The 24,574-nt window shown below is 41.3% G+C and overlaps 2 protein-coding genes across 5 annotated transcripts in view; both read right to left on the minus strand.

Annotated features, from left to right (window-relative positions):
• mrc2 (mannose receptor, C type 2) overlaps window positions 1-12,743 on the minus strand; it is a 48,905-nt gene extending 36,162 nt beyond the window's left edge. The window contains exons 1-2 of the mRNA XM_033971591.2: window positions 12,427-12,743; window positions 5,942-6,385 (exon numbers count right to left, since the gene is read on the minus strand). Of these exons, the coding sequence (XP_033827482.1) occupies window positions 5,942-6,385; window positions 12,427-12,541 (559 nt within the window). The 5' untranslated portion in view covers window positions 12,542-12,743. The remainder of the gene's footprint in view (window positions 1-5,941; window positions 6,386-12,426) is intronic.
• A 772-nt stretch (window positions 12,744-13,515) lies between these two features.
• Window positions 13,516-24,574, minus strand: part of tlk2 (tousled-like kinase 2) — a 97,243-nt gene continuing 86,184 nt past the window's right edge. For 2 of the 4 annotated variants that reach the window (XM_055223621.1, XM_033970763.2), the window contains 11 exons: window positions 24,187-24,339; window positions 23,019-23,085; window positions 22,307-22,404; window positions 22,141-22,222; window positions 20,955-21,046; window positions 20,711-20,800; window positions 18,898-19,067; window positions 18,031-18,169; window positions 16,887-16,998; window positions 15,074-15,181; window positions 13,528-14,600 (listed from right to left, as the gene is read on the minus strand). In XM_055223621.1, the coding sequence (XP_055079596.1) occupies window positions 14,427-14,600; window positions 15,074-15,181; window positions 16,887-16,998; window positions 18,031-18,169; window positions 18,898-19,067; window positions 20,711-20,800; window positions 20,955-21,046; window positions 22,141-22,222; window positions 22,307-22,404; window positions 23,019-23,085; window positions 24,187-24,339 (1,285 nt within the window). In that variant the 3' untranslated portion in view covers window positions 13,528-14,426. Of the gene's footprint in view, window positions 14,601-15,073; window positions 15,182-16,886; window positions 16,999-18,030; window positions 18,170-18,897; window positions 19,068-20,710; window positions 20,801-20,954; window positions 21,047-22,140; window positions 22,223-22,306; window positions 22,405-23,018; window positions 23,086-24,186; window positions 24,340-24,574 lie in introns of all 4 variants that reach the window. The other 2 variants (XM_033970762.2, XM_055223622.1) reach the window with 2 other exon arrangements.

Consider the following 24,574-nt stretch of genomic DNA (forward strand, 5'->3'; position numbering starts at 1 on the left):
GACACAAGAACACAAGAACTTTAAATACTGGACACAATAAGAGAGCTTTAAATACTGGACTCAACAAGAACTTTAAATACTGGACACAAAACGAGAAGTTTTTGCTGTGTCCGGTATTTAAACACTGGACACAAGAGAGTGGAGCTGTAGAATGTGGAGGAACCACTGGAGGAACATGTGGAGGAACATGAGCAGGAACGTGTGGAAGAACATGAGGAGGAACATTTGGAGGAACAAGAGGAGTAACATTTGGAGGAACATGTGGTTGAAAATGTGGAGGAACATGGAGAGGAACATGAGGAGCCGTTTTTCTGACAAATATTACGACTAGGTTTAGATTTGTAAAGGAGGAACCAATCCAGGGTTTAATGTTCCGATACCGATACTTTGGCTTTAAGGATCAGCAGTTTCCCGAAGTCAACCCATACCAAAGAAAACAGCTTTTATTTACTTTATAGAGAAGGAGGAGAGGAGAAAGGGAGGAGAGGAGAAAGGAGAGATGTGTTTTGTACAGAACATCTTTGTAAATTACAGGTTTAATATCATGACACATTTTTGGCCTGGAGAATGTCTTTTTAGACCAGTTTTTAGACCAAAATGGTTAATGGATTAAAGCAAAGGTGATATTTTCCATGTGTTCTCCCTGGGCATGTTTAAAGGCATAAAGGCTTCTGCTCTGGACATGTTTCAGGGTATAAAGGCTTCAGCTCATCTAGAGCCAGAGTAAACACATGTGTTTCAGTGTGTGCTTGTGTTTGGGAGCTCACACACTTTAAATGTTATGTCTAATGTAACTGCATCAGCTCTACAACATAAATGTAAATCAGAGCAGAGATGATACGATACTATCGGACATCGGTTCAGTCAATATCAGTTTAGTCGATATCTCTTTTTGGTCTATAAACTGGTGTAATGAGATGATTTACTGGACAATATTGGTCCAAAACACCTGTAACTTGTGTTTTCAGATCTGTTGTCACTTGATAAATAACAGTTATAAAACACATCTGGATATATATATATATTGGATATATATATTTTTTTACCATACTCTCATATTATGTTTTCAGTCTCCGTCCTAGTATCAGTTGATATCAGGGATCGGCTGATGCTCAAAGTATCGGTATCGGAACAGAAAAAGCTGTCTTGGTGCATCAGCTCCTGCTTATGTCATCTTCCACCACACTGGCCGTTCTTTACTTTTATATGAATTCTATGATTCCAGCTCTGACAGATGTGAGATCTCTGCCAGCGGAATGTGGTTTGAATCAAACAGAATAAAAACAGAGGATAAGGTTACACTTTAAAGTTTAAAGGGTAAACAGCAGCCCAAGAAAACATGGACCTCCAAGAAAACATCAACATGGACCTGGACCTTTGATGTTGATCACTATTTCGACTCATCATTTAATACATGAAAAACAGAACAGTATTTTTGGGCTCAATATTTATGGTGTAAACATTTTTGTTCTAAAAATGAGCAGGTGTGGGTATTTTTGTTGTAATATGAAGATCTGAGCTGTAGAAGGTTGAATAACTAACTTTATTATTGTTTCATTCTGTTATGTATGTTTTGCTGTCATAGACTGTATATATATAAAGGGACATAGCTAACCTGTTAGCCACCACGTTCCAAACAGGAAGTGATCATGGGCGCACTTCTGGCTCCATCGACTCTGGCTCCAATTCACTTTCTATTGAAAAACTGTGTCCCCTCTCTCTGTAACTGCTGCTGTCAGACTCGTCATTTTGGTCTTAAATGTTCGTATTAACCTGCTCTACATGATCCTGGGGTTTTTATTTCACTATTGTGTCTGTAAATCACGATATGAACATTAATAACAGACAAATCAGGCGCCTTCTTTCCCCGAGGTCACTCTCGTTAGTGTTAGCAACAGGTTTGATTGACAGTGTTTCTAAGCGCCCTCTCCCTGCTAAACCAGTGGTGTAGGGGGCGTTACCTTCAACAGCCTGGCTCCGGATTGGCTCTTTGGTTGCTATAATACTCGTGGTCAGAATTCCAAATATGGAACTCTGCTTCAAATCACCCCTATAACAGCTTTAGCCTCGATGAGCTTCATTTGGAGTCGAACTCTGTGGGTGACGTCACACTCACGTCACACTCACTGTTTAAAAATGGTTTAGTGGGATTCTCTTGTATTATTGTTTTTGTATCAGTGACATAAACTAGTTTCAATATTATTGTTTATCATAATATTTCTGTGTAGCGATATATTGAGTTTCCAAATGAGTTATCGTGACAGGAGAAGAACATGGTCCATGCTCTCATTGTCTTTGAGTTCTGTTTAACAACAGCCTGGCAGCCATTTTTTTCTTGCATAGTCAAACAGATAAGCAGAACAGAAGATGTTGGAATTTACATTCAAATAAGAAGTAGAGCGTAACAGGGCGGGGCTAAACATGATCATGTTCCAGAGGTCGGACCTGCAGAGACGGGATACAGTCCATTACAACTAGTGATGTTCTGTTGGTTAAATCAGGGGGCTGTGAAGCCCTGGGAGGCGATGGCTGGTTTGAGTTTTGGATCTTCATTGAACTGAAAATGTTTTTGTGTTCATAGTGACTTACAAAATCACGATTACTGAAAGGATGTCAACATGATTTTTACTCTCTTAAAAACAGAACTATGTCTGAGTGAAGATGTTTGGCTGCTCATCCAAGACGCTTCTTCAGTTCTGGTCAGATTACTGCTGGACACTGCCTTAAATCTGTTTGTTAGCTAGTTCTGTTCAACTACACTTTGTAAGAGCAGCTCAGGACGACAATCTTTTGTGCAGCTCCATCTCAAACACACTAACCACAGAAACTGTAAACAAGCAGGTGTGTTAGCTTCAGTGTAGTTAGCTCCTCCCTTCAGACAAATATAAGGCAGTGTCCAGCAGTAATCTGACCAGAACTGAAGTGGTTTGGGTGAGCAGCCAAATGCCGTAAATTAGTTGTTGTTCAGAGACAGAATTTTTCTTTTTCTATAAAAAAAAATTGAACTAGTTCATTTTAAACGGTTTGCTGTGTGAAGTTATTCCTCACTTACATAGCATTCTGAAAAGCACTTTTCCTAAGTCTCAGCAGTGGTAGAAAGTAACAAACTAAAAGTAGTGAAGTACTGTACTTAAATGCAAAAGTAAAAAGTACACACTGTAAAATGTACTTGAGAGCAGTAGCTGTACTTAATACTCAACTACATTTTTGAAAAGTAAAAGTATTTTTATTATTGTGTGAGACCTGCTGAAAAGGCTGAGGGTTTATTTTCAACACATTCAGAATTTGAACAAAACAAAAATATACAAATGAAAACGATTGATTCGGTCGTTCCTGTTGAACAAAATTCAGCTAAAATCTTTATCAAAATCACCACATTTAAAGCTTCATAAGACTTAAAATCTGTGAGAAATACTTTTACTTTTTACTCTTTAAGTTCATTTTTAACAAGGTACTTTAATACTTTTACTTAAGTAGATTTTTTCTGTGATACTTTTACTTTCACCAAGTATTTTTTGCTCTGGTATCTGCACTTTTGAGTACTGAGTACTTCTTCCACCACTTCCAGTGCAGAGCTAACACCAGCTAGCAAGCTAATGTGCACTTCCTGATTATCGGACAATGCTTTCTCAGTAGACGCAGACAGCTGTGGACTTCTTTTGGCTTCAGGATGTGCTTAAATAATACATTTGTCCTGGGGCTGTTAGCTCAGACACATGGGGATTAAACCAGGTACAGGCCTTTTAATGTTTAAATAATGGAAATAAAAGATGCATAAAAGTTCTAATGTGTTTAAAGTTGTTTGTTTTGTTCATTTGTCGATAATGAATAAAAATATTGTTTAAAAAGCTTGTCACTATTTCCCAGCAGCTTGGACGGGTCAGAGCGAGGCGCGGATGACCTCATAGCGGTGAGCTTTCACAACACGGCTGCAGTTTACATTAGAGTCCAGAGAGAGTGAAGAAAAGACTCAAGACTTTTACAAAAACACCAGGACTGTGGAAAGTAGGGCAGACAGGAGCAGACAGGAGCAGACAGGAGCAGACAGGAGCAGACAGGAGCAGACGGGAGCAGACAGGAGCAGACAGGAGCAGACAGGAGCAGACGGGAGCAGACAGGAGCAGACAGGAGCAGACGGGAGCAGACAGGAGCAGACGGGAGCAGACGGGAGCAGACGGGAGTGGGCAGGGGGAGGCAGGTGCAGACAGGGGCAAACAGAGGAGGACAGGGGCAGACATGTTGGACATGGCTCCCTCCCTCACAGTGTGGGTTTACCTGAGTAATGAAGCAGGAGCAAAGAGTGGCAGATAGGAAAAGACAGGAGCAGACAGGAGCGGACAGAGGAAGACAGGGCCCAACATGTTGGACATGACTCCCTCAGTGTGGGTTTAGCTGAGTAATGGAGCAGACAGGAGCAGACAGGAGCAGGCAGGAGCAGACAGGAGCAGACAGGAGCAGGCAGGAGCAGGCAGGAGCAGGCAGGAGCAGACAGGAGCAAACAGGAGCAGGCAGGAGCAGGCAGGAGCAGGCAGGAGCAGACAGGAGCAGGCAGGAGCAGACAGGAGCAGACAGGAGCAAACAGGAGCAGGCAGGAGCAGGCAGGAGCAGAGATAAAGGCTGGTACATAACATGTACTCAGAGTTTGCATGTTCTGTCTGTGTACTTCCTCTGGTTCCTCCCTTAAACCTAAAACAGACAGAGCTAATCCTCCAGCGAGTCCTGACCAAACCTGCAGCCCCAGATCCAAAGACAGAGAACAGATATCAGGGACAATAACCTGTCTTCTATTGTATTGTATCTATACCCTTAAACTGTTCTGTTCAGATCTTTTAACCATGTTCTAGTTGTTTCTTCTCATTGAACCTCTGAAGTTGTATTTGGAGACGCCATTTTCTCGATATAGCCCTTTTGTTCGGGTGTCAGACACAAGCACAATAGGTCTGATTTAAACATATTCCACACTGGCCTGATTCACACAGGAACTAATAAGATGCACAGATATAAACACACTTGAGTTTACAAACAGGGCCAGTGTTTTACTTGGCCCTGACATCGGCCCCTCCGCAAACAAAAGTTTAGCCTTTGACTCAGCTCAGCTCCAGGGCAGACAGACACGACGCCCACACAAGAGACTTCCACACCAAACGCCTGACTGCTCGTGTACATAAAATCTATATAATCTGTAATTTAAACATTGATCTAAGGCCGTTTATTAATAGATATTAACTGTCAAACTGTCCAAACTGATTTCTCCTGTACACATCATCACAAAGCTCCGTGCTGTAGGGCCACGCTAACAGCCCCCGTGTCGGTACAGAGTTACATTTGTGGTAGCGAGAAGTGGGACTTTTAAACTTGTGCCAAAACATCAGTGTGAACTTACATATGTCATGGAAAAAGACAAAGAGTGCAGTAAGTCCCTTTGTTCCTTCGGCTTAAATTGACTTTAAAAAGCTTTGGGTTTTGGTATCAAAGACATCGCTAAATAATTAATACTTTGCGGCTGAGTGTGCTCTACATGTAATTCTATGGCAGAATGTTAAGTAGTTTCCAAGGTGACGCAATGCACACATTAGCAAAGACTGACAAATAAGTTTTAACGCTGTCTGAAAACTCAAGAAAATATGCAAAATGGATTTAAAGAGTGCATTTTCAGGAGCCTGTGGTCAGTCCGAGCTCATGGTCGTGTTTAGGAGTTTGATTTTACACAAAAAGGTGAGAGTGACTCACTGAAAAACTGTTGGCTAAAATCAGCTCACCTGCTGGGATTCAGTCAGTGGAAATCAGTTCTTTATGGTCAGATTGTGTTAAAATAAAGCTCAGATTAAGTCTAACAGCTTCAGACAGTGCAGTGCCTACAGTTAGCATCGCACAGACGGGGAATGTTGATGACGCTTGCTGCAAAGTATCCAAACGTTTTCCAACATAAGCCCACACTGACCTTGGTTCATCCTGGAGCACAGGTCCTGGTTGTCTCCGTGGAGTCTCCAGTTGAGTCCGGCCGGGTACGACACGGTGGACGTGTTCCACAGTGACGGCGCGGGCAGGTAATTATTCAGATTGTCCAGCACTTGTGCACAGCCCCAGGTCCATCGCACCCGTGGGGGCTCGCGGTCGCACCTGTACACTCCCAGAGGAGAGCGGTCCGACCGGGCACTGTAGTTCCTCCCCAGAAGAGCTTGGTCTGAACGGGCGCTGTAGTTCCCTGTGGTCACCCCCAGGCAGAGCGACGAGCCCAGGTTAAAGAGGCGGTTTCGGGACACCCACTTCCAGCGTTGGTACTCGTCCTCACAGCTACGGGACAGGACCAGGGTGTGGCCCTGCACCCCCAGACAGCCCTGGCCCCCCTCATGGAAGAACGCAAACACATCCGAGTCCAGCGGTGCTGCAGGAACAGAGAAGAATTAGACTCAAAATCATATTAATGTGAAAAAGCACAATTACATTTATTCAGATTACTGTAAAACCTCTGGGACCAGCACTGGCATCACGGCTGAGCTACACTGATCCCTAAGATGATCCGATTTTGGTGATAACGCCATATTTGGATTGATATAAACACTGTTGCGAGAGCTGATGTACATCTCCATCTTAAAGACATTAAACACTCCTTTGAAGATAGTGAGGTTCACATCTGAGCCACAGAAAAGAAATGCTTTGAGAGGGAAGTTAAAGAAGTTATTTTTGTTTGGAAAGACAATCAATTTTTGAACAGGAATGGAGCCTGTGGACAATATATAAATGTAATATTGACTTCCTGATTCAATCACATTGTTCGATTGTGCTTTAAACGTCTTATCTATAGAATGTTAACTCCCACTGCTGGAGTAATATAAAACATTGGTGCGAGATCAGCTCTGTGAGATTGTGTGACTCTGTGAGACTGACTTGTTCTAGACTGTTAGACCCTGGTATAACCTGACTGTACTGCTGTGACCGACAATAAAGATCTACAGAACCATTCATGAGTCAACGATTCTTCATGCAACAAAACAGAACCCGACAAACCTCAGACATCATCTATCCTAAAATCTAAAACAATAGTGCTAGTCAGTATGCTAATAGCCAGTATGCTAATAGACACGCTATGCTAATAGGTGTGAGAGCGCCCATAAGCGGCCTGAACGACATGACTCAGGCACAGTTCAAGCGTAGTGTAGCTCAACAGACCGAGCCAACAAACAAAAACTGTAAACAAACAGGTGTGTTAGCTTCAGTTTAGCTAGCTCCTCCCTTCAGGCAGATTTAAGTCAGTGTCTAGCAGTAATCTGACTAGAACTGAAGTTCACTCTAAAACTTTTGTCCAGTGACAGATTAGATTTTTTTCTTTTGCTAGATTTTGATTGAGTTGTTGTGTTTAATGCAGCTCTAAGCTCAAACTTTAACTCCTTCTATTGGCCTGTCTCTGTCTTATGGAGACATTTCATTCATTATAAAATGTAAATTCTCAAGTGAAGCAGCTCTTAAAGGCATAAAAAACCAACATAGTACATGCACATGAATTTAGCTAAAACCGTGATCTATAGGACAGTTTGCGCACAGTGCTCTTCCCAGACTCAGGTAGTAGGAGCAAAGAAGTGCCCCAAGGCTCAATTTTGGGCCCACTACTTTTTACTATGATTGTTAATTCAGTTGGTTGTAACTGAAGAGACATTTATTTGCAGATGATGCTGTTGCAGCAGAACTGAAAAAAAAAATAAAATAAATAAATATATATATATATATATATATGCATATCTTTTTGTTAATCATTTTATTTATTAAACGCTGCATAATTTTGTACAAAGGAATTAGTATCTCATTTTACTCTATTATAAAACTAACCATAAATCCAAATAAATCAGGTCTAAATTAGAAGTAACTTAGTATGAACTAAATCACTCCACTAACACAGAGCAATCAGGTTTACAATGGAAACATAATGGGTGAGCTACAAAAGCAGGAGTGGGCTAATGAAAAACGCCATCTGCAAACACATGGCCGGCTCTTCTCACGGCTGCGTTTCACTTTACACTTCCTGTCATTAAGTCATAAACGCTGAGGATAAACATGGGCCCGGCCTCAGTGGGAGCCTCCATGTCGTTACGCTGTAAACATGGTCACACATGTTTGCACTCTCAGCTCTGACCTCAGGAATTCTCCAAGTCTGACCTGGGCTTGCCTTGTTCACTTTTGGTTCAGTCAGCTCTGGAAAAGGAAAACAACTTCTATTCCAACCAGTATCATAGCAACCGAAGAGCCAATCAGGAGCAGAGGCTGTGGAAGGTAACGCCCCTTCCCACCCACACCACTGGTTTAGAAGAGAGCGGGCGCTTAACAACGCTGTCAATCAAATCTGTTGCTAACGCTAGAAGGAGTGACCTCGAGGAAAGTAGGCGCCTAATTTGTCTTTTATTAATGTTCATATCTTGATTTACACAATAGTGAAATAAAAACATCAGGATCATGTAGAGCGGGTTAATACGAACATTTAAGACCAAAATGACGAGTCTGTTTGGAACGCGGTGGCTAGCAGGTTAGCTACGTCTATGCAGTAATAGTAATAGTAGTAGTAGTAGTAGCAGTAGTAGTAGTAGTAGTAGTAGTCGTAGCAGCAGTAGTAGTAGTTGTAGTAGTAGCAGTAGTAACAATAGTAGTAGTAGTAATAGTAGTGGTGGTAGTAGCAGTAGTAGTAGTATTTTCATTCCTGTAGATCCTTTTACTTAACTGTACTTTGACTCTATTCCAAATATTATCAGACCAAACACTGAGCAGATGTCAGAGTCAGAACAAAGACGTCTTTTTGTGGATTTCTGAAACTTTCCTGCTTCTTTCACAACATATAAACGTGTACGGACACAATGCAGTACGCGGGCGGCAAGGGCAAATGGAGAGATGCATGCTGGAAGCGTGGGAGGCGGCTCTGTTAAGATTATTAAAAGATGTGGCCGACCAAAATAAACAGGAATCTTTCAGTTCAGCACCAAGATTTAGAGAGAGGAGAAAATCCAACTCAGCATTCCTGATCCTCGGATTCAGAGAGGGGCCGGGAAGTGGGGCCTGGGAGAGAGAGAGGCGGCGGGATTTTGCAGAGGGTGAGAAACCAGCCAAAAGATTGGACACACCCTCTCATTCAATGTTTTTTGTTTTGTTTTTTAAAATACTTTCTACATTTTATATACACAGAAAAGACATCAGATATATGAAGTAAGTATGGAAGTAAATTTTTATTCAGCGCTTTTCCACCTTCCAGGCTCAAAGTTCTTTACATCAAGGAACCGCTCACCCATTCACACACACACATTCACACACCGGTGGGTTAAGTGTCTTGTTCAAGATTTATGTCGACAGCAGCATTTGAATCGCCAGCCTTCTGATCAGTGGACACACGCTCTACCAACTGAGCCACTGCCGCCCAGTGCCCACCCTTCACTTTGTTGAAAAATGTTACTTTTTTTCATATCTTGCTTCATATAAAATGCAGAAAGTGGTAAAAATTGAAAAAAAAAGAATGAATGAGGTTGTGTAGCAGTGTGTACAGAAGCCATAGACTGTATATATAAATGGACATAGCTAACCTGCTAGCCGCCACGTTCCAAACAGGAAGTGATCATGGGCGCACTTCCGGCTCCATCGACTTCAATTCACTTGAAAATCGTGCTTGTTTTTTCTGTGTAAAAACTGTGTCCGCTCTCTCTGTAACTGCTGCTGTCAGACTCGTCATTTTGGTCTTAAATGTTCGTATTAACCCGTTCTACATGATCCTGGGGTTTTTATTTCACTATTGTGTCTGTAAATCAAAATATGAACATTAATAACAGACAAATCAGGCACTTTAGCGTTGCTAAGCACCCGCTCCCTGCTAAACCAACGATGCCAGCAGAAAGGGGCGTTACCTTCAAGGGCCTCGCTCTAGATTGGCTCTTTGGTTGCTATGATACTCGCGGTCAGAATTCCAGCTTCAAATTGGCCCCTATAACTGCTCTAGCCTCGATGAGCTTCATTTTGACAGAGAGGGTCACATCCTCTGTCACTTTTTTACATAGTAGTTCCTGTAACGAGCTGCTATGACCAAACACTTGTTAGTTCACCAAAATAATGAGATGTTTTATGTAATATAATCGTTCACGTTTGAAACTAATACAAGCAAAACAGTTTTAATCTTTGGACGACTGTCAGTTATTATACCAAAATAAAAAAAACATTATGAAACTTTAACTCATTCACATGCTACACGGTCAGCTTAGACGCGTTATTTAAATTGGTACCAAAGCCCCAGAAGTGCATCCATGATCACTTCCTGTTTGGAACACAGCAGCTAGCAGGTTAGCTATGTCCATTTATATCAACAGTGGACCCCTAGAGAGGTCGCAAAAGGTGAACCGTGTTATAGTGAGAGACAACTGTACACAGTCTATGGTACAAATTAAATTCTCCGTGCTCTCCTTTCAGTGTCTCTTTCCCATTGTCTTGTCTTATTTAAAATTATGGATATGATTTTTTTACGTAATCATGTCATTATGTAAGAATAATGCCACTAAAGACTTCTGTATAGTTTTTAAGACTCCTCTGAAGACTTCTCATGAAAAAACCAATGTGATTTACAACATGCCCTGACACTCTGCTTCTCATGCTGTGTTTAAGGACAGCGGGACAAAAGCGTCTCACCCAAAGCCGCATGTCGTCCCCTGTAATCCGCCTGAGCCCCGCCCCCAGCTCGCTGCGATCTCACGTCTCAGGAGCTGTGGGCTGTTAGAGTGGGACTGTGGAGCTTCAAGCCAAAACCCTTCCACACGAGTTTGAATATGTTTGCTATAATTATGGCTTTGCTATTTTAATAACACTCTTCATCTCTGTAAAAACTGCAAGCGGAGATTATTGCCCTGTATTGTTCAGGGTTTGAGTTATTACATCAGCAAGTGACAGGGGAAAACACGACGAGTGATCTATAGGCCATAAACTGCAATAAACGTCTTCAGTCACACTTTAACACTGACTGATTTGCAGTTTTAAGTCAGATGCCCTACCTGTAACTTATAAAACTTAAGTTGTCCAATGGCACCAGTGTTTGTAGAAGTCAAAAACACATTTTTTAAAAAGGGATGGGTTCATTGGAATTGGGGTACTACTACTACTACTACTACTACCACCGTTTTTCTCGTCTCATGAGGGGCAGATATCGTTCTTCTCGTCTCATGAGGGGCAGATATCGTTCTCGTCTCATGAGGGGCAGATATCGTTCTTCTCGACTCATGAGGGACTTTGTCGTCCGTTGTCGTTCCATTTGGACAGTCCTCATCCCACATAAAACCCCCAGAGTGCAGTATTTGGACAGATGTGGGGCATTAAACTGGAGTCAGACTCAGGACAGAGAACTCGAGGACATCCCGCTCTGTTTGGTTTTGGGGTCCGATCTGAATAAGTGAATTACTGAATTACTTCGTTAGCTTCCATCACTAGATATATAGAATTATGTAGCAAAGAAAAACAAGTAAATATCTCTACTACATATTTACTAATATATATATATATATATATATATATATATATATATATATATATATACATATATATACACACACACAGTATATAAATTTTGTAGTTATTTCACTTTTTTCTTTACTGCATAATAAATAAAAAAAAAAAAACACAGACTGAGATGCTGTGTCACTTTTGGCCTGTGATGTAGATCCAGACTCTTCACTGTAGGACATGTCTCCAGTGTGGGACATGTCTCCAGTGTGGGACATGTCTCCAGTGTGGGACATGTCTCCAGTGTGGGACATGTCTCCAGTGTGGGACATGTCTCCAGTGTGGGACATGTCTCCACACTCACAGTTCTGCCTCTTTTCAACATCTGCAGATACAGTGAGAGCAGGATTTGCACAGAGGCATCATTCAGCTGTGTGTGCTGGACGTGTTAATTACAACAGTGACCAGATACAAAGGTCACCTCTGGCTGCAGGGTGCCCACTGCGCCACTGCCCACTGTGCCACTGCCCACTGGAGCATCACTGCCCACTGCGCCACTGCCCACTGGAGCTGCCCTTCCGTCTCCAGATCAACCCAAACAGAACAAAGAGAAACAGAATTACGCAGTGAAACGTGGAGTTTGAGTAACTTTCCAAACTTAAAATAACGTTACAGTGTAAAAGTCAATAGAGCACCCTCAAAGAGCACCTCCTCCATCCCTCCTCCTCCCCCTCCTCCCTCACTCCATCCCTCCTCCTTCTCCACATCTGGTTTCACTCATTGGGACTGTTGGTTCGTGGCATACCAAAGCACCAAATCCAAGTTACGCACAAGATCACTCAATAACAACGGCTTCTCTTTGCACTTTCTGCGCTAAAACTGCGTAAAACACGAGCACGCACACGTTACGTTCGCTGTCTGCGCGAGTTACCATTTTCCATTCACAAAAGTGCGTAAGTTTGCTCTCGCTCTCACCAGTTTGGCTCCTCTTCAGTTCCAGACTAAAGATGAATAAATATAAAGTGCAAAGTCCGGGCGCGCGCGCTCTCCTCGGTCGCGTGCTTTGTTGTCGCTCGTTGCAGTTTTTCATGCTCCAAAAATCTCGTGGCGCCAGTGGAAAAAACCGAAACAAAATGGAAAAAAGGAGAGGAAAAGTGCAGCCGCGCGAGGAGCTGCTGCAGCGGCCGAGGACGAGGCGAGAGCGCAGCGGAGGAGTGAGTCTGACCGCTACAGCTCCTCCTGCCCCTCTCCAAACATCACACACTCCACACACAGCACACACACACCACACACAACACACCCCGATGAATGAGAGCAGCGTCCACAGAGCGCGCGACTGTGTGCGGGGCTCAGCGTGTGGTCCGGGGGCCGCCAGGGGGAGCCACTGCGCACAGGGAAAAGTTACTGCTTTACCTCGAGTTGATACATTATTAACCAATAATGGAAGGATACAATATTGGTTAATTTAGGAGTGTTTGGAGACAAATGACAAAACATCAGTTTTTACACATTTTATCAACAGATATTTTTCAATTTTGATAAAAAAAAAAAAATTAATATTGAGCCATTTCTATGAATCACTGTAATGTAACTGTGGAAGTACACTGGAGTATTTATACAGCCAGAACTACTGCAGTTTAACGTGAAGTAAAAGTAGTAAAGTACTGTGCTCAAGTATACATCTGAGGTATTTGAAATATATTTATGTCTAATCAGGAGTTACTGAGTTAAAGCATTTTAAACAAACACACAAACTATTTTTATCTTATGGGAAATTTACTGAAAACCCCCCAAACTATCTAACTACTATTATATTTAAGAAATAATAATAAAAAATAAATAAAATTTATATTTATATATATATATATTTAAAAAATTACCAAATTTCCACATACACATATGACAGCTACATATTGGTTTTCATGAGTTCTAATGTGCAGAATAATCTATGATAACTCTTCAGATGAACTTTGACCTTTATTACCAAAAAATAATATTGTCAGTATTTGATGATTTGCAGTGAAAACTTTATATTTCAAACCAAATAAAACAAAAAACAGCGTTGTGTTTTAACCAATAGTTTTTAATGGTTTATGCGACTCGGCTAAGGCCCGTCTCGCCCGACAGTACTAGAACGTGAAGCAGTTCCTTGCATTTCATTGGCCAAAAATAAATTCAAACATACCTAAATAAATATGTGTTATGGTAGAGAGGGAGGTCAACCCAAACGAGAACTGCTCTAAGAAAAGGCAACTTGAAAATCAGCAGTTTGTGTCCAGAAAACTGCTCAAACTGAAAACCTTTTGAAAAAAATGTAAAATGGGGTAATCTATCCTCAAACGCTTCCACTCTGCATCAAGTAACACGTCTCTAAAACCATTCATTATAAAAACATTGGTGGAACAGCGCCACCAGCTGGAAGTTTTAAGCTTTGGTCACAGGAAAAGGAACAAGGAGGAAATGGAGGGAAGGGCTCATCTCTCCTCGTAACAAAATATATGGAATTTAAGGGAAACGTGGGATTTTGGGTATAAAACAGGCCCAAACTGGTATTCTGGTTCAACAGACGAGAGGACAGTTTGAGCTTAGGGACATCAGGCTGGGTCTGGACCAGCTCATGCACGGGAGTGATGCATTATGGGATATGTAGGCCTTCAGCAGTCTGTGTCCCTTATGGCCGAGCTGAAGCAGATCCATACTTCTAATAAATCTCTCTTTTTTTATTTGAAGCAGAAAAGAAACGAAGTCCCCATACGCCACACTGCCAAACTTTCTAGGGCTTTGACCCCCAGAACAGCGCCCCCCTCTGGAGAAAGCAGGCTGGGGAGAGCCTGAGGGCACGACCGCTCCACTGCCCCATCTGAGCGCTCTCCCCCGGGCTCTCCGTGTTGGCTCTCTGGCTCTCCATGTCGGCTCTGGGATGCTATGGAGCCCCTCTGCCATCCGCCCGTGTGTCTGTTTTTTTTGGGGTGGGCTCAGTTGGAGGCGCTGCTGTTGGAGGAGCTGGAGGTGGAGGCCACGGCGGTCCCTGACGACCCCGAGAAGTTCACAGACTTTCGGATGTGAGGCATCAGGAACGGGTCACTGGCCAACTGATGCACGTCTATGCGGTCCTCTTTACGATACACTAGACAGCGCCGTATAAAGGCCTGGAGGGGAAACGCAACAGATTTAATCAAACAAAGCCTCAGACAGAGCAGTGCCTACGGTTAGCATCACGCCCCCAAGGAATGTTAATGACATCAGCTGCTAAGTATCAATAGAGGTCTTGAACAATCTCATATTATTAAGATTCACACATTCACACACCAGTGTACACAGACACTGGGGAAAGGGGGGTTAAGTGTCTTGCCCAAGGACACAACGGCAGCATTCATCTGTGGGAGCTGGAATCACACCGCCAACCTGTGGGTCAGTGGATCATAAACACTGTACCAACTGAACTATTAAGATGTTTTGAAGTAGAAATGATCAGCTTCAGCATTTATGAATTTACCTTTTGGATATTTCATGGCAAAGTACAACGTGATCAAGAGGGAAATCTGACCCCTGACCCCATCTGAGAGCATGACATCATCACACAGAGTCTGAAAACCACAGATTTCATAGAGACTGCTTTTACCTTTGCTTCTGGTGTGACTACAGGTTTAGGAGGGAACTGCACATCTGTGGCCTTCAGGATGGTGTTCTCTTGGAGGATGTCCTGCTGCGACTGGTTATGTCCAAACGGCTGGAGGAAAAAACAAACAAACACATGATCAGATGGTTTCATGGCAATGAGAAGCTAAACCAGCCCTATTGTACCTGTGTGAGCTCTATAGTTCTCATCTCTGTGGATCATTATGTTATAACTTATACATTTTAAATCACAATATTCATCTAAAACCACTTCATAAAAGAAAGTCCACTGACTTCCACGTTAGAAAACTGTGGTGTCTAGTGGGAGCTGACGTTGCCATAAACGTCATCACAACAAAGCGCCGCATCAGTGCCCCCTATGGACCTGCACATCACACTAGAGCAGCACATTTTTTATCATTTGTACCAAAATAACTACACGTATCCTACGGGTATAACCAATTAAGAAAATAAAACTGGAGAAGGAAGGGCGTACGTCACAAAAAACGGGGATAGATCAGCAAAACGGCGTTTTGAAAATAGTCGATTAAAGATTACTCAAACATGAGTCACTCCAAATACAACTTCAGAGGCTCAATGAGAAGAAACGACTAGAACATGGGTGAAGATGATTTTGCAGAATAGGCCTGATTTTCTGGAGTTTGAGAGTCCACAGGCCACATGAAAACTGTCTAAACCCGGAACTTTACCTAGACTAGACCAGAACTAAACCAGGACTAGAACAGGGCCAAACAGGGTCTATACACCGTTGTTACCAAATCCCACTCATTGTATTGTCAGAAAACCAGTCTAACTACAGTTCTGACGGCTTAAATATGAAATATTCTCACCAATTGACATTAATATTGAATTACATATACATATCTGAACAAAAACCCCAGTGTTTCCCAAAGATTTAAGTTCCTAATAGCACATGTTTAACTCCTGTTGAGGAATTAAACATAAGACCTGCTGGACGTGTTCAATGGGCAGATTCTTCCAACTAATCCCCCTTGTTTATAAAAGCAGCGGAGCAAATGTGACCTTCCACATCAAGATGGATTCTCGCCACATCTGAGTCACAAACTCACCAGAATCAATCTAGCCGTGCTCTCACTGTGAGGTTAATGGGCGACCAATCACAGAGCAGCGCTGAGGTTCGTGCAAAAGCCAAAGGTCAAACAAACCAAAACAAACACGGTGACGCCGACACACAAACTTCAGCCTATTTTAGCGTCAGTATGGACCATTTCGTTTGAAGAAAAATGTGCAAAAGGTCAGAGCTGTACACTTCTGTAGAAAAGGGACGGTGTCTTTGTTTTTCTCTCAACTGGATGTTACCATAGACTGTTTATATAAATGGACATAGCTAACCTGCTAGCCACACACTCCAAACAGGAAGTGATCATGGGCGCACTTCCAGCTCCATTGACTCTAGCTCCAATTCACTTTCTGTGTAAAAACTGTGCCCCCTCCCTCTGTAACTGCTGCTGTCAGACTCGTCATTTTGGTCTTAAATGTTCGTATTAACCCGCTCTACATGATCCTGGGGTTTTTATTTCACTATTGTGTCTGTAAATCAAGATATGAACATTAATTAAACAGACAAATCAGCTGCCTTCTAACAAAAGTTTGATATTCCGTCTTGCTCTGTTGTTGTGACGCTTCAAATAATCATCATGACGTTCCCGGTTTTTCCATCCCAGACTGCTGTGTGTACCTTTCTATTCAGAGCTCCTTACATCATCGGTCTGGCCTGATCCTGGTTAGGCTAAACAAACATAACTCTTCATTATCTCTTGTGGTTCGCGTCTCACCTTTCGGCCGTACAGACATTGGTAGAAGATCACTCCCACAGACCAAACGTCCACTTTGTTTGAGATTTTTGGAGGCTCTTTACCGACGACGAAGCACTCGGGAGGCAGGTACCTTCAGACAGAAACACATCTGGGTTACTTCACATGTTATGACACTTACCAAACCAGTATCTACCAAACACAACAGAGACACTCCCCCAACACAGCCATCCCACACAACAGACACTTTTGGACTGGTGAAACGTTAGCTAATGTTCTTTTTCTCAATATATTGTTTCACAATCAGGTTAGAGTCAGAGTTAGGTTTAAGAACAGGTGTTTTAATATGGTTTGTGTTTTATGACAGGTTTAGAACATGTGAAGGTGTCTTGGTTTTAGTTTGATTAGACGCTTCCACTTCCGCCCAAACCACAACCACTGCTCTGTGATTGGTCTGATGGCTCAAATTTTTTAAATTTTGTTAAGTAAAAAGTACAAAAAATACTCAAGTAGATTTTTTTCATGTGATACTTTAACTTAAGTAAAATAATTCAAGTCGTTGTTTAAAACTATATAATAAAGCTTCAAATGTGGTGATATTGAGAAAGATTTAAGCTAAATTTTGTTCAATAGAAACAATTGAATCGATAATTTTTTTTGTGTTTTTATTTGTATATTTTTGTTTGTTCAAATTCTGAACGTGTTAAAAATAAACCCTCAGCCTTTTCAGCAGGTCTCACACAATAATAAAAATACTTTTAAATTTCAAGTTCGAAAATGTAGTGGAGTAAAAAGTACAGATACTGCTTTCAAAGGTACTTAAGTATACATTTTAGGTATCTGTACTTTACTTAAGTACAGTACTTTATTGCTTTACTTTGTTATGTTCCACCACTTCAACAATGGCTCCTTTTGAATTACTTGCTAACATGGGAACGGAGACAGAACAGAGCCACGTCATCACTAACTTGCAAATGGGATATAGATTTGAGGAATTTCTTGTGAATCTCAAATGTTCCTTTTATCTTTTAGAAAAGTGTGAAACACGACAAAAGTCTGAATGTGGCTCCTTTGACCTCCTCTCTCTCTCTCTCCCTCTCCCTCCTCCTCTTCCTCCTCAGCTGTCAGAGGAAGTTGTCAGGTTTCATTCACAGGCGACTCGTACCAGTAGGTCCCTGCCCCCTGCGACGTCAGCTCCATGCCGTCCACAGAGTTGTAGCTGTCGTCATCCATGATTTTGGACAAGCCGAAGTCTGTGATCTTGATCTCCCCACAGGCCGTGCCGTTCACTAGGAGGATATTACCTAAAACCAGAGCGAAGACGAGATTTAGAGGAACAAAAACATGTCAGCCATTTTCTCAAGTTTAGTTTGAAGCTCAAAAGAATTTACGGCTGCAGTGACCCACATATTAAGCAGTAATTCAGTAGGCCGGGTTTGTATATAGTTCACACAAACCTCAGTGCTTTTGGAAGTGAAAACTTTATGACTGTAAAGAAGTGGACTGAATGAGTGTGACAGCGTTTGGCTCCAGTCAAATGAAGCTCATCGAGGTTAGAGCAGTTATAGGGACCAATTTGGAGCCGAGTTCTGACCACAAGTATCCTAGCAACCAAATAGCCAATCCGGAGCCAGACTGTTGAAGGTAACGCCCCCCTACACTTCTGGTTTAGCAGGGAGCGGGCGCTTAGCAACACTGTCAATCAAACCTGTTGCTAACGCTAGTGGGAGTGACCTCGGGGAAAGAAGGCGCCTGATTTGTCTGTTATTAATGTTCATATCTTGATTTACAGACACAATAGTGAAATAAAAACAGCAGGATCATGTAGAGCGGGATAATACTGGTGGAGGTGAAAACGGAAGTCAATCGGCAAAATGGCGTCTTGAAAATTAGCGATTACTTAAACATAAATCACTCCAAATACAACTTCGTGTGAGTAAAGGGTGAAGAGGAAAGAACTAGAACATGGTCTGTTGTAACACAGAACAGTGAAGTCTTTCCTCTTCTGTTCTTCCTCAGTGTGTTTTCTCACCGGGTTTGAGGTCGTAGTGGATGATTGGTGGTCGGATTTCGTTGAGGTACTTGAGCGCGTTGACGATCTGCATGATGATGGAGCGACCTTCCTTCTCTGACATCAGTTTGTGCTGCTTCAGGTAAAAGTCCAGGTCGTTTCCCTCACAGTACTCCAGCACCGTGCAGAACCTACGAAACAACACGAACATGCCTGGTTTTATAGTTTTAATGTTATGACGTTTGAGGTTAGAGCTGCAAGATGTTTGGAGACAATTCTAATTGTGTTTTTCTGTCAATTGTATTTTAAATTTGGTCAGATTTTATACAGCTCTTTTCCACCGTCATGGCTCAAAGTGCTTTACATCAAGGAACCACTCACCCATTCACACACACATCTATAAACAAGGTGAGTTCATTGTGTTTCCCACTACCTAATACCACTACAATGATGTTCATGATGAGAGCGGAATTTAAACCACCAACCTTCAGACCAGTGGACAAACACTACTCTTGGCCAGTACTGCATTGGTTCTGCTCTGAGTCCACACAAACAACTCCAGGATCATTAATATTTGAACTGTTATGGCTGGACAATTAATTAGATTAATTTGTGTTTTTAATAAACTGAGATTTTTAAAAGTTGCTAAATTGAGAAATCAAGAAAGTTTACTCCTGAAGCAGAGTTATTGTGCAAGTAACCATTATAAAAATATCTCATTCTAATTAAACTGTTAAAATGACATCACTTATCTGTACAAATGTAACTGAAGGCGGTTTACAATTTCCTTCTTATCTTTTCTATTATTTAAGGAATTGTAAAGAGCTTCCACCGTTTCAAAGACTAGTAGTCCCTGCTCCTGCTCTGACTTTGCCCAGTGTGATAAAAAAAATAAAAATAAAATTATAAAACAAACAAATAAATAATAACACATAAAATAATAATAATGATAATGGAAAGCCAAAGCTGATAATAACTATCGGCCTTTGCGACTTTATAATTCCACCAACTCAAATTGCATTTTAACCCTAAATGTTTCAGTTGGACATGGTCAGTCCAATAGGACACAGCACAAGTCCAGGCGACTGCCCTCACAGCAGTGAGCAGCACCTGTGTATGCAAACACGAGTATGTTTTTAATTATGTGCATGTTTTTAGAGTTTTAAGGTCAAACTATGATTCTGTAGAAGCATAAGTTTTGTGACTGTCATTAGATTAGCAATTTATTTTTAAAGTGCCCATATTAGGCTATTCTGTGATCTATTTAAAAATGTTCTTTCCTCATCACAAACAGACCTGGAGTTGTGTTTTGTTTCATTCAAACATGTTTAACACACAAACTCTGCATATTTAGGCTGAGTTCTTCTCTCAAACTGAAAACAGTGTATTCCACCTTGTGATGTCATCAAAAGAAAGTTCAGAAGAAAACTTCCTGTGATACAGGAAGTGCTCCACTGTGTTTTTAAACTCCATACACCTTCACTAGAATCAATTCAGAACCTGGAATTGTCCATCTCTACTGAACTAAAGGTAAAAGGAGCTGTTAACTTGAAAACTACCACTTCATGACATCACAAGTTGGAACAGAGCATTTTGAGCTTTGGAGATGTAGACAGACTAATAATAAAGTGTAACTCAAACATGTGTGAATGAAACAAAACACAAATCCGGGTCTATTTTTGAGGAGGAAACAGTATTAGAACATGGATTCAAGCTCCAAGATGACATTTTGAGTAATATAGGACCTTGTACACAATTTTCACCAAACATTTGACTATTTACTTGCAGGAATGTGAGCAAATATTCTGAGCTTAACTAAAACAAAGTGACTTACGAGTCGGTGTCGAGCGAAAAGTAGTCGTAGAGTTTAACTATGCGAGGGTGGTCCAGCTCTTTGTGGATTCTGTACTCTCTGCATGCGTGCCTTTAGAAAAACACAACATTAAGGACATGTTAGGAAAAAAAAAATGAAACGATAATCCAGCCAACACAAACATAATCAATTCTATTTAACTAATTTAACAAGAGTAGATTTTTTTGACATGTCTCTAGATTTTAAAGGAGACAAAATGACTTACTTGTGATAATTTTCTTTCTTCTCATCCCTCCAATTCTTGTTCAACTGGTGGATTTTAACAGCAACATACCTCTGCTCCGTCAAGTCAAAAGCCTGAAAAATATTATAAGTGACCATATTAGGCTTTTTTCTGATCTGTTCTAATGTTGTTTCCTCATCACAAACAGACCTGGAGTTGTGTTTTGTTTCATTCACACATGTTTAACACACAAATCTGAGTTGAGGCTGAGTTCTTCTATCAAACTGAAAACACTCTGTTCCACCTTGTGATGTCATTATGTGGTAATACAGGAAGTGCTCCACACACCTTCACTAGAATCATTTCAGTCCTGGAATTGCTAATCTCTACTGAACTAAAGTTAAAAGGAGCTGTTCACTTGAAAACTACCACTTCATAACATCACAAGGTGGAACAGAGCATTTTGAGGTTTGGAGATGTAGACAGACTAATAATTAAGTGTTACTCAAACATGTGTGAATGAAACAAAACACAAGTCCAGGTCTGTTTTTGAGGAGGAAACAACATTAGAGCCCGTGATCACTTCCTGTTTGGGACACAGCAGGTTAGCCATGTCCATTTAGATACATTTATAATGTTTAAGTTGCTCTTATCACTCACTGTTATTTCAATAATGACGACACATTTTTGACTCCAGTCCAAATCCGCCTTAACAGTTTACTGCAAAAAGCTGATGATGTCAACCCAGTGTAATGCAATTCAGCTCATATTGTCTGAAATATGCACAGCTGAGGCGCGCTCATAACATTCCATATAAGTATACACTCATCTCCTAAAACTTTTGTCTGCTGGAAACGACTGGTGCATCCACTATGGAATGACCAGCGTCCATTTTGTTTTAAATCAGACCTATTCTATAAAATGGATCCTTCCTGCCCGCACTGCTGGTTTAGGAGGAAAAAGCGCACTTAGCAACGCTCTCAATTAATGTTCATATCTTGATTTACAGACACAATACTGAAATTAAAACCCGAGGATCATGTAGAGCGGGTTAATACGAACATTTAAGACCAAAATGATGAGTCTGACAGCAGCAGTTACAGAGAGAGGGGACACAGCCGGAGCACTCCCATGATCGCTTCCTATTTGGAACGCGGAGTTAGCTATGTCCATTTCTATATACATGTATAGAGCCTTTAAACACTGGGAGAAAGTTGGGAGCTTGTACCTTGTAAACTTCACTGAAACCTCCTCGTCCCAGTAAGTGGAGAAGCAGATATCTATCATTTAACGTTGGGTGATCTTTGAACCTGTTCAGAAAGAAACCAGAGGCAGAGCGTTTAATATCACGGTAAGAAACATGGAAACATAACAAACATCGTGACGGATATTACTGGGAGTTATCTTCATTGTGAATCCTTTTGAGTTCTCGAATGTGCAAATTTCGGACTCGTTCCAATCTCTCCAGCTCTGCCTGAATCTCGGCTTCCTCCTACAAAGACACAAAGACATGAATGTTGTAACAGGCAATGTGTACAGTAGCATGCTAGCTAATTCACTATGTCTCTAAGCTAACAGTCACTTTGATCAAAACAGGAAAACATAAAGTAAACAACCTATTAAAATTCTAATAAAAAACTACTCAACTATTTTTATATGTAGAACACTTCAGTTTGTGGTGTTTTATTTTCTGTAGTGTTTAACATCAGTCAGTGACCCGCAGCATCTTGACCCTAACCCCCTAATGTCTGACGTCTGACCCCTAAACCACCACTGTTCTGTCCACTGTCCAACTATAACTCCTTAACCTCTGACCCCTGACCCTCCCACAGCTTCCTGTCCACTGCGTTATCTTTAAATATTTATACATTTTAGCGTGACTCAGCAAAAATTTCATAGCGATAAAATAGGACAAGTAGTGACGCTAACAGTGAGGCTGAGGGCGCTGTTGTGCACAGAGCCTATTTATAACAGACGGGTTTAGTCCTGGTTTGAGCCCAGTTTAGTCCTGGTCTGGTTTCAGGTCGGTTTAGACACGATTTTGAGGTGGTTTTGATGTGATTTATGTTAACTGTGAATGAAATGCTAGAAAAAAAAACAGCTTACCTTTTTAAGATGGCCTAGTCTAAGTTTAAAAATTTCTTCTTGCTCGTGATACTCGGCTTGTGATAATCTAAAAAGACAAAAATCAAAGTTTAGTCAAGTTCCAAAAAAATACATTAATGCTTATGGCCACATTTTATATAGCATTTTTCCACCTTCAAGGCTCAACGCATTTTACATCAAGAACCACTCACCCATTCACACACATTCACACACTAGGGGAGAGGTGGGTTAAGTGTCTTGCCCAAGGACACAAAGGTCAACAGTGGGATTCAAACTGCCAACCTTCAGATCAGCTCACAAACACGCATAAAATCATCAGGGCTGTAGTTGACTTAAGACATGGCCTGCATATGATTGGTTGATTAAAATATAAAGTTTAAAAAGTGACAAGGGAGTGTTGTGATGCTGGCAAAAGCTTATAAAGATGCATACATTTTTAAATTTATCTCTTACCATGTATCTGAACAAAATTGCTCTCAAGATTACAGGAATCTCCTCTAAAACCACAGACTAAACTCATAATTCACTCTTTAAAGCTCCTATATTACACAAAATTAACTCTTGCAGCTTTAATCCATGTTCTAATCCTGTTCCCTCCTCAAAAACAGACCTGGAGTTGTGTTTTGTTTCATTCACACATGTTTGAGTAACACTTTATTATTAGTCTGTCTACATCTCCAAACCTCAAAATGCTCTGTTCCACCTTGTGATGTCATGAAGTGGTAGTTTCCAAATTAACAACTCCTTTTACCTTTAGTTCAGTAGAGATTGGCAATTCCAGGGCTGAAATGATCCAAATGATTCTAGTGAAGGAGTATGGAGTTTAAAAACACAGTGAAGCACTTCCTGCATTACCACATGATGACATCACGAGGTGGAACAGAGCATTTTCCGCTTGAGACAAAGACTCAGTCTAAATATGTAGGGTTTGTGTGACTGGAACAAAACAAAATTCCAGGTCTATTTGTGACAAGGAAACCACATTAGAACAGATCAGAAAAGCACATTATGGGCTCCTTAATTCTTATTTCTGTACTTGTGTTTATAATTCCTCATCATCCCAACACAATAACGTCTCTAATATTAACATTTTGGTTGACTAATCGTCTGATCATCTCATTCCCGCCCTGTACAACAAGTTTGTTATAATAATCCAAATGTGACTCACGTTTCACTCTCAGTGCCGTTGGCTTTGCTCTTCCTTTTGTTTTGCTCTAAACTGGGAGGGGGGGTCTGGGCCATGGAGGGGGGCTTGCGTTTGGCCAGTAGTTTACGCTGTCTCTCGATGTCTTCGCGCTGTGAGTTGATCCTTTCTTGTTGTCTAGAAACACAAGATGAACGGACAAAAACACATATTTTTTAGTTCTTCAATGGGACATTTAACAAGTGTATCATACAGTTACTCATGAGGGAAAATACTTTAAGGGCATGACTGGAGTGTTTGACAAGGCAGTAATAATAATTTACTCAGGGTCTGACTTGTTTCACTTGTACCATCAACATGTTGGCATCATCTTAACAATGCACGCTAGCTAACTCACTGTGTCTCAAAGCTA

Source organism: Periophthalmus magnuspinnatus, chromosome 8 (assembly GCF_009829125.3).
Source record: "Periophthalmus magnuspinnatus isolate fPerMag1 chromosome 8, fPerMag1.2.pri, whole genome shotgun sequence".
Taxonomy (NCBI): domain Eukaryota; kingdom Metazoa; phylum Chordata; class Actinopteri; order Gobiiformes; family Gobiidae; genus Periophthalmus; species Periophthalmus magnuspinnatus.